The sequence below is a fragment of the Plectropomus leopardus genome, chromosome 22, assembly GCF_008729295.1.
Source record: "Plectropomus leopardus isolate mb chromosome 22, YSFRI_Pleo_2.0, whole genome shotgun sequence".
NCBI lineage: Eukaryota > Metazoa > Chordata > Actinopteri > Perciformes > Serranidae > Plectropomus > Plectropomus leopardus.
Genome location: NC_056484.1, coordinates 19,736,795 through 19,747,592, shown reverse-complemented (window position 1 = coordinate 19,747,592; position 10,798 = coordinate 19,736,795). Strand labels below are relative to the sequence as shown.

General features: G+C 40.1%; 1 protein-coding gene across 1 annotated transcript; it reads right to left on the bottom strand.

The window, feature by feature from the left end:
• Positions 1–739: 739 nt before the first annotated feature.
• On the bottom strand, positions 740–9,521 carry LOC121961265 (NXPE family member 3-like). The gene is made up of 6 exons (XM_042511179.1): positions 9,282–9,521; positions 6,510–6,953; positions 5,274–5,566; positions 3,824–3,894; positions 3,281–3,481; positions 740–3,191 (listed from the first exon to the last, which is right to left on the bottom strand). Exons 1-6 carry the CDS (start codon positions 9,381–9,383, stop codon positions 2,596–2,598), a joined length of 1,707 nt encoding a protein of 568 aa, XP_042367113.1. The 5' UTR covers positions 9,384–9,521; the 3' UTR covers positions 740–2,595.
• Positions 9,522–10,798: the final 1,277 nt, after the last annotated feature.

The following is a 10,798-nucleotide window of genomic DNA, read 5'->3' as shown; positions in this document are numbered from 1 at the left end:
CTTTAAAGTAGGAATTGTTGAAGTTTGGCCCTCTGAGCTAAATTTCAGCATTTTTGTCATTCTGTGTATGTGTATTCTAAATGTCATCAATTCCTCATTTTTAATTGAATTGGGTTGAAATTTGTCCTGAACATCCAAGACACCCAAAGGAAACATGACAACATGTTTTCGTAAGAATAACTGTTGTTGAATAGTTACAGTACTCAAATTAATAAAAGGAACGAAGAATCTGTCATTTTCAAAAATTCATCTCTCCACTACTTTATACCTTCGTGCAGATCTTGCTAAATATTGCCACAAAACCAAAACCTCACTTTTTTATGATATTTTAACTGTACATTTTCATGAGAAAGATGATACTAATTTCCTGGAAACTTGTTTGTGGGAAAGACATACTAATCATTGCAGATATATACAAAAATCAAAGATGCAATATTACTTCATCGTTGATTAAGGTTTTGAAAAACGGCAAATTTTGCATACCATTCACTGGTGTGTAATATCACAGTGTTTTTTTAATCTGTAGATATTCTTACCGTATTGACTTCAAGGTTTTCTCCCTGTCTGATACCTATTGAGCCTGTTTTTCATTGGATTCAGGAATGTTACAATGCAAGTTACAGCTCCAAACATTATGCATTTACATTCATAAAACATTGTTGGCAATTAAGTTTTGTTTTTGTTTTTTTTTTTCAGGATGTTATGGGTGGGATGTGCTTTAAAAACAAAGCTACAAATGTTTCATGCTTTACATTTTATTTGACTAGTTCAGTATTATCAGAACATTCACAGTCGGTTTTATCTTTTCCCTGTCTTGACTTCACCATTGCACCATGTCACATTCAACGCAAAATATTTGACAAGTACAAGGGATACAACATCTCTCGTTTAAAAAGCATGTGTGCCCTTTCAAGTAGTCAAGAATGCGTGACAGAACAGCAGACGATAGTTTTCCCTTGCAAATGACTGGACAACACAATTTTCTGTACAAGTTGGCTTTGTAAAAAATAAAACAACAAAACTTTTGCTTAATCTTGTCAGCCAAATGATATGAGGAGATTCACAGTGAAGGCACAGTATAGGTAAAAATTTTTCTAAACATTAATTAATTAATAAAATTAAGACAGCAACAGCAGCTATGATATAGCCGTATCTTGGCTGTACAAGATCAAAGACAGAGAGGTAGACTTCTGGAAGATCATGTTTTAATTATTTAGAATTAAATAAAAAAAGTTTTTTTTTTAAAAAAAGCCCAACTACCCAAAAATAATCTATATATATGTATATATGAAGAAAAACCAAAACAACAGAAGAACATCTGCATTGTTGAGTTGGTCAGAGATCACAGACTCTGAAAACAGTGTGGGGCTGCAGCTCCCCACACAATGTGATACAGCCAAAAAGGACATGCTCCTGGATCAACATCCAACATTAACCAACATTATGATCAACCAATCACTGCCCTCTGACATCATCAGTGTGCTGCTCTTGCACTTCTTTCAAAATTCCTTTGCGCTTCTTCAAAACTAGGCTAGCTAAGTTTTGCAAATTGAAGTTACTAAAATTTAAAATCCTTAGTAACACTGACCAAAGCCCTTACGAACTACTGCAGGGTTTGTGAGTTAGCTTATTAGCTATTTAAACGACTCTCTGACACATCTACAAATCTACCCATACTCACTGCCACAAAGAGAAACTGTTTCTTAGTCGATGCAGCCCATAGCTGACATCAGCATGATGACTGACGCGATTGGCTGTGAGGAGATTCTGTGAGAAGTGATGCGTCAACACAGACGTAGGAGCCAGGAAATTAGCTCAAATGAGACATCTGACGACATCTGGCAACACTAAACCGCGCTCCAAATTCAAGAACAGTCCAGTTTGTGCCAGAGTGTGATCCGGCTCTCAGAGTGAGGGTTTCCGATCACACCCTATGTTGATGAGTTATCCTGCCAATAGGCTAAAATATTGGCTTAGCAGTAGTAGTCAGAAAGCTAATTTGTAGCTTATAGCTTACTTGTTGGCATAGCATAACTAGTTTTAAAACTTGGCTGGACTCTAAAGAAGCACAAATGAATTTAGAAAGAAGTGCAGAAGCAGCACACTATGTTACAGGGCCGTGATTGGTTGATTTTAATGTTGGTCCAGTATAGCAATCAAGTGCCCCAGTGATAATGTTTTTCTGTAGGCTAACCCAGAAGATAACCTTGCCCTGGTTCCCCTGTCAAAAAGCCTATGGGATTTTTCCATTAGGCTTTGGATTATTGCTGAAAATATGCTCTGTGGTAAACACACGTTTGTGACACTCACACATTTTATTCAGCAAAATAGTCTTCACAAATTGACACCACTTTTAGGATTTTTGAAACCTAAATGTAATCCCTAGAAGTAAAAAGCTATTGCTAGGCTAAAATGAACTACACAAGGGTCGCGTCACCACTGCTACAAGGCTGTAAAGCTGTGTTTGGTGCGACGCGGTGTGATGAGGTTCTGAGAGCCTCAAAGTCAGCAAGTTTGGGTGTTTATTTTATGTTGCAGAATAATATGTGAAGGTCTCTTCACCACAAACCTTATTTTAAGCGTCTAACCAAAAACCTATCTAGAAAAACCCAATGCCTTTGAGACAAGGAAACCAGAAGTGCTGAATTGCTGAGGACATATATAGGACAAGATAACATTAATCATATTTTTAATAATAGCAGGTGGTGGGTGGAGGTTGTGCGGCAGGTGGTGGGCCAGGACCATCTCCCAGGCATCTATCAGATGAACATTGAGTCCTCTGAACATGGCTCTGAGAACCTTGTTACACTGCAGCGAGTGCCAGTCACTGTTTGTTAGCGACACAGTAAGTGTTAAATCTTTGGGATTACCTGTCCGGATAATTACCACCGTGTCTGGAGCCCTTGCCAGCAGCCGCACCACCGCCCTGCGGATGTTCTGCAGCCTCCGGATGTAGATCTCCATGGGGAATGTGCCAAAGTGAGCCCAGATGCCAAAAATTACGACAGTGTTGGTGCCTCCACTTATGCGCTCTAGTTCATTGGCAATGTAATGAAGCTCGCTGGTTGAAACAGGGACAATACGGATAGGGGGACCATGGAAACGAGACATCACAAAGATGTTGTTCACATAGTCCAAGGACATGTAAGGCCCAGCTTTCTTTGGGCTGTGCAGGTCAAACTCCTTAAGATCTGAAAATATTACAGAGGGAACAAATGAAGCTGCAGTGTGAACAAACTGTTGATCAAACTGTTGCTAGAGATGCCTGTGATTCAGTTACCTGGAAGTGCGCCATTGAGGAATTCAAAAAACTGCCTGACTGTGGAGTCTCCATTCATGTTGACCACCTTGCCTTTCAAACACTTAGTGGTGGCAGAGGCATCAAATTGGTGGACTGTGGTTCCACCTAGTGCTTGCCACACACCTTGGTAGTAATAACCAGAGGGTCCAGATGACACATTGATCCTCGTAACCTCTAGACCTGATAGGAAGTCAAAGGATAAGGGTGGGGTTAATTTTAAATTTTTTTTGTAATTGCCAACAAAACCATGAAAATACCAAACCTAAGGTACAAAGTGATTGGAACCTCTTATGGACAATCTCTTATGGACAGGATACATTGCTTACAGCTGGTGCCCCATTCACAAACTTTAAGCCCAGTGCTCAGTGCTCCATGCTCCCAGGACTCTTCTCATAATGACCTGAATACATCTCCATACAGAACACTTCCCTGAAGAAACTAGTGTTTTTTTCCCACGCCTTTCAAGCCTGTTTCATATAATCATTATAGGCAGCGGTGGCATTAGTTAAAATCATGCTTTACCTTCCTCTTTTGGCAACACAGTGACACTGGCAGGTCCCGAAGCCCGGATTAAGACTTTCATGTTGACACCTCTGAAAAGTAATATAATAATAAAATAATAAAATATCTTAAATACACACCACACCATGAAACTAGAATTACCACTTTGCAGTTACAGTTTACATCCATGTCTGTGAAATAATGGATGCTTCACACACATCTTCAATGCAGCAGCACAAAAGATCTACACAATCAGCACAGTTTCAAGGTGGACAACCAAGGTTGGTGTCACGAATACAGTATCTGACCAAATGTACCTCTGTTCCTGAGATATGATGTTGAGTAATGGCCAGAGAAGTGTTTTACGTGACAAGTTAAACCTTGACCTTTTGGATTTGAAATGTCATCACTTTATCATTTTATCTTTATTAGACATTTGTGTGAAGTTTTGTTGTAATCAGTAAAGAATTATGGCCAGAAACATGTTTTGTCAAGTCACAGTGACCATGACCTTGACCACTAAATTCCAATCAGTTTATTCCTGAGGCGGATATTTGTGGCAAATTTTAGGACATTTCCTGTAGACCTTCTGGAGGTATCTCGTTCATTAAATTAGGGGGACACAAGGTCACAGTGACCTTGACCTTTGATCACCAAATTCTAATCAGTTCTTCCTTAAGTCCAAGCGGATGTTTGTACCAAATTTGAAGACATTCCCTCAAGGTGCTCTTGAGATAGCAAACACTTGAATGAGAAATACAAGGTCACAGTACCCTTGAAATTGACTGTGGCCAAAAAGTATTTCCTCTATGGACCACCATTAAAAATAACATGTCTGTAATACAGTTGTAATACATCTAGAACTGTAAAAAAGGTCAGTCATAACTCTTTCTATTATGAATTTTTCACCCTTCCTCGAGCATAGAAAAGTAATTTAAATCTTATGTGTGATGTTGTCATAATATAAAGAGTATAAGCTGAGCAGAAAGTTGCTGGCGGGGCCAGCAGGGGAAACACTATTGGGCATATTTAGTGGGCTGCATACTGTGGAAGTTAACCTGAAAGCTACAAAACTTTTTTGGATGTACTCGCCAGGCGAGCACTTCCATTGAACTGAACAGGCACCGTGTTAAAGTCTGGTTTCTCATTATTATCATACATACGTGCTGCCCTAAAGTGGCAAAATTAATCATAATAATAAGCATGCACCCGATAATTTGTGACCATATCCAAAATAAAATTAAATTGCAATGAATTTACAAATGAATCACAGCAAATACTCTCCCAATGTTCTTAATGTATGGCAACAATGAATCAGACTGGTTAGTTTAATTCGTATAAGTATAAAACTTTATCTCTAGATTGAAACTTAAACTTACCACTAAGGACATGCATATAGGTAACGCTACCTGTATGTATGTGTTTATTAGAAGTCACACAAAATGCCAGCCATGTCTCTCTGCCCCCTCACCCTCTGAAGAGCTTCTCCTCGTTGGCCTTGAGGTTTTCTTTGATTTCTCCCATGGCGTGGCTGATCCTGGCATCACAGCTCAGCTGCTTTGGCTTGTAGCAGAACCAAGGCTCGCCTGTACGGAGGTCAGTGTAGTTGCACAGCGGCTGGGTTGCGCGAAGACAGACATTACAGTAGGCGGTTTCAGAGAGTGAGCCTGAGCGGAAGACGCTTCTGAAGAGAATCCTGTCAGGATTTTCTCTGTTCAGTCTGTTCAGCACTGGGATAGCCTCACTAGGGTGAACCAGTGTCACCTAATTGGACAGAGAAAAAGATTTTTCAAGTTAAATCAAATTAAGTCATATATATAACGATTAATAAAGTCAATAGTACTTAAAGTAATAATCTCAAAGGTTTTAATTTAAATGAATGTCTGTGAAGTCCGCCAATGTAAAAAAGATTTCCTACTGCTCCAGCTTCAGATTTGACATTTAACTCATGATTTTCTCTGAAATTTAAAAGTCCTGTTGTTTTTAAAATGACTAAGGATTTTGAGTGGAAAAATTGCCACCATTATTGTTACTGCACAACTGCATCTGTGTGGTGGGAGAAAGGTAACAGGCGAATCAACAGGGAAAAAAAAGGATAGTGGAGCTTAGTGAACAATCAAATAGATGCTAGATATAACACCTTTAGTACAACCACATTAAACAAACTTTCCCACCAAAATTATAGCGTGTGCAGGTTTTTCAAACACGGGTAAACCTGCTAAAAACAGGCTAAAGAGTGCACTGTAATTGCCAGGAGCAGACTTGTATACAGATGAGTGTGCCTTTCAATGTGTGTGTGCGTGCTTGTGGATTGTGTTGGTGTTCACACGATGTCAGGGACAGGTTGGAAAACAGGTAAACAGCTGACAGCAGGAAGAGAGGACTGGAAACTTCACGGTCGTTACCTCTCTTTTCATATCTCTTACTTATCAGATTCTCTGAATGAATAAACTGATGTTTTAGCACTGCTTCGGAGGAGACAGACGGTAAAAAGTGACGGCGCGTCATTGCATCTCACAGGTTAAGAGCTAAAATCAATGCAAATTGGAGCTGCAGGAAAATAAATACCCACGTCTACAGCAGAGTCTTTTGACCCTGGTGTGAATGCCATTTGTACACATTTCCATTGCATCAAAAAGCCAGATGTTAGCGGGTGTTACTGGGTTTTTTTGTGTAGTGGGATTGAGGCTTTAGTCTTCAGCATTACCTCAACCTGTGCGTCTCCTTCCCAGAGTAAAGAGAACACAGCAGAGTATCTCCCATTGAGATGATCCACCACTTGCCCAGCTACACCTGCACCAAGCTTCAGGTTGTGGAGCCGGGCGATTAAAAAGTCCCCCCCAAATTTTTTGGGACGGCCTTGGAAGTCAGAAACTGTAATCATAACCTCCAGCTGATCCCCTACACGCCACTGTCCTCCTCCCCTCCTTGGGAGAATGGTGAAGGTGCTGTGAGCTGGATCACTGGTCTGCTCCACGACAAGAGGATCTGGCAAAGGGGGAGTTTCAGGCCACACAATGGAGTCTAGTAGCAGGCGCTCCTCCGCGGCGTCCTCAGGGGACAGTGGCTGGAAGCTGCAGAAGTTGTGATGCATGTTGGGCTTGGTGAGAAAACTCGGGTAGATGATGCTGGACACCACTTTAGGCTGAAACTGGTAGGGGGTCGAGAGAAAGGTGCATCAAACAAATGCACTGAAAGCAAATGAACTAAATAAAACAAGAAGGCCAAGAGGGAGGATTTTTCCTGCCCCAAAGCTTAAAATTATTATAAGTTAGTAGTCTACAGCTGCTCATGTGTGTATTAGTATAAATATACAGTTTTCAGAGGTTTTGGTGGATTTTAGAAGACAAAACATAGTCTAGACTCTGGAAGCAAAACCAAAATTCTGGTGCCAAGGTCCTGCACACCGCCTGTCTTCTTAAACAACTACTTCCCAAACCTGCACTGTGCATGAAAGTGATGTTTGCTGAAAAAAATGTCTCTGAACATAATCCAGGCAGCGATTACATTGCCACAACGTTGCAAAGAAAACAGTTTTGTACTATACAAGTGTAACATCTAAAAGACAGGTTGGTCTTGCAGGGCCTTTTGGCTTTTTAAAAACTATGTATTTGTGATCCATTAGTAAAAATGCCTTTAGTGAGAAATGATGAGAACCAGTCCGTCGGAATCATAAACTGTAAAATGAAGATGGACAGCTTGACCATAGACTGTATAAATAATGGACATAGCTACTGTGAAGTCACCCATTGGTTTGTGGACTGCCTCAAATTTGGCATTTCGATCATTGCCTCTTTGGTTTTTTGAAGCTAGAAGAGACCATAATTGGACAAGAGGTTGGAGCTGTGGAAGAGCAAAGAGTGGATCTGACCATTGAGTCTCTGATGTGACTTACAGACTGTGGTCAAAGACAGCCTGTCACTCAAACGACCTTGCCCTCTGATATGTGCAAATTTGGGCCATAATAAAATGTAAACAGGTGAGTTATATATATAAAAAAAAAACATTCCATGTAGTTATTATGTAGATTTAAAATAGCTACAGAGACCAAAACTTATTTTTTTGGCAGGCTGTAAATATGTTTATTTCTGCTGTTATGTTTGGTATTTACTCTGTTTTGGAGGCAGCCATTTGATGAACTGCAGTTTTTGGCACTTTTCAGCCTCGGAGGTTGCTGCTTGAGCCTGATGCCAAAAGTGAAACCAAAACATATTGATCGTCCCCTGGTGGCTGACTGCAATATTAGTCATAATACCCACCCCTCAATATTAGCATATGGGACATAAGCCAAATGTATTTATAAAAAAATAAAAAATAAAAAACCTCCAAATAATGTTTTCCCCCAAAGATTGTTTCTGTCATTTTAGGTTGTTCTTATCACCCTGACGTTTGTTCAAGTGTTATTTTATCTAATAAGTTTGGTTTTAATTAGTAATTTGATGCTATAAAAAGGGGGTATGACATCTTGATTGACAACTTTGTATGCCTATAGGTGTGCTCACATTTAATGGCACTGCTTGCAATTGGTCTAACAGGTGTATGGGCGGGAGCTTGATACCGCAGGGAAAGACTCTGGCACCGACTTATTTCACCAACACAAGATGGCAGCGAAAACAACCATCGTAGTGTATCCGAAATATTTTTGTTTAATTTTTGCACAGTGGAGGTAAGGGAAGATCAGGTCCCCAGGAAGTGTGCTAGACTTTAGAGCCAACATTTGAATTTTACAAACAGTGAAATTACCATCACGTGATGCCCTGCGAACCAAGATTACTTTTCTACAGTTGACTTACATTGTGAAAGAGACGCCTGAAAATCAATGGATAAATTGCTTTGAGCGTTACAACCTCTTTGAAATGACTCATTTCCCTGTCAGGATTTGATCCATTCAGTGCCATAACATTTCAAAAGTCTAGTAGTGCTGCAAGCTTCAAATATTTTACCTCCGCTCTAGTAAGCAGAGCTCTAAACCAGAAATTAGCCATTTGGTGGACAGAAGTTAGCTGCTCAGCTGCAACTGGCAGCATTCGGCGGCTGTAAGTCTGTAATGCACACACTCTACGGGTTGCACAGTGTAGAAGTACTACTGACAATCCCCAGATTTTCAGAGTAATTTAATATGTGGCAGTTCAACCATTTTGGCTTCATGTGCCACTGAGCAACTCTAATAAGAATGAATGGGGTCCACCGTTCAATGCTGTATCTAGGTCTCTTAATACATCAACAGAGGAGATGTCCATCTTTATTTACAGTCTATGGTTGGAACACATTGATGGTTTTGGTCTTAATTTTAAAATAATACCAGCCTTATCATTTTACTAGCTGAGTTGCTGTCAGTAAGTGCCCTTTAACTGCTTTTTTTTTTTACAATGAAAAGTTGCTTAGCCACCTTGAAACACACAATTCAAAACAGTATCAATATTTCACATTTCAAACAGCATTCATCCTTCAAATAATCCCACTAAAACCAAGTGCTCACCTCCAGATGTTCCATGTTATGAAGCACAAAGATTGCAACAGCCACAGCCAGAAAGAGGAAGATGGTACCGTACTCTCTTGTAATGCAAGCTCTGGTCTTCATGGTCTCCCTTATCTATAGCTGCGGCATACAACTGTGACCTCCTCCTCTGGCAGTGGATAAAACAAATAAAAACAAAAAAAAAGGGATAAGCGAAAAAACACTACTTTCTAAAACTTTGGAAATCTCCACGCAAGTAATGACACACATTCACCATACATCTCAGGAAATCGTCATGGTTGCCTAATAATTAACCAAAGCATCAACCAATGTAGTAAGCCTCTCTAGCCTGCAATTTCTTAACACAGTTCATTCCCTGGTAATCATTCCCAGAAACATCATGCAAATATTTGCTTAAGCTACTTTTGGACACTGCTGTCTCTTTCAGTCTAACAGCAGGCTTTGTAAAATTACCCTAACATCAAGTTGCACAAGTATCTGTTCAGTGCAAATGTGCCCATTGTGTCTGTGTCTATAGAAAGAGAGACCAGCATGTGAGACGCTGTGATCAGAGTTAAAATGATAGGTCCTGTGATAGATACTAGATATAGGTTTAAGCTCATGTGTTCAGTTACACTGTCAGGTGGAAGCAGCACTCTGTCTACTAAGAGTAGGCGTAAAAGAACAAAAGAAGAAGATAACTGAGATAAAACAGTCAGGGGAGAGTGCTGAACTGTGTCGCTGTAAACGGACCATGTTATTATTATGTTGTAGTTCACAATACACAAATGGAGTGCACACTGTAGTGTAAAGTCCTTACCCTGTGTTTTACTGAGCATCCAACACGCAGCAGCTGGTTAAAGAGTAAATACTGAAAATGCTCAGAAATAGATGTTTGGTTTTTACAAAACATGCCTGAACACAGACTGTGTGCCAGGTGTGCATTTGGATACTAGAGTGAGACTAGTAAGTAAGCCTAATAAAGTAGTAGTCAGTAAGCCTAATAAAAACACAAAAATAACACAGACTCACAACCCTGTGCAGTGACAGAGGCAGACAAACAACAGAGTTTTTCCTCTCACTGCTCGAAGAGTCAAACATTCAGCGTGGGAAATTGACCCAGTTTTAGTCAGACTTAAGATGGAAGTCTTTTAAAAACGCTTCGTCACTCATCAAGCTGCTCTCTGCTGTCTTGCTTTGATTTTACCCATTCTCTAACGGGTAATGTTGGTTGCACAAGTATCTGTTCTCACTTTCAAGACAGAAGCAGAGTTTCAGTATCCAGAACAACTTCACTTACTCATCAGGCATGAAGAAGGGGAAATTCCTGTGGCATCTGTAGTATTCAGAACACAACGTTTCAGCTTGCGGTCTTCATCAGTGTTACTGTAAGACAAGACAATAGACAAAAAGTCTGGAGATATAAAAGACAAACAATCACATACTGTAAACCCACACACGTCAGCAAATGGGGCATATATAGATGGATCGCATATTTGGCCATGTGGCTTGAAGCAAGCCACATTCCCACACTGGCA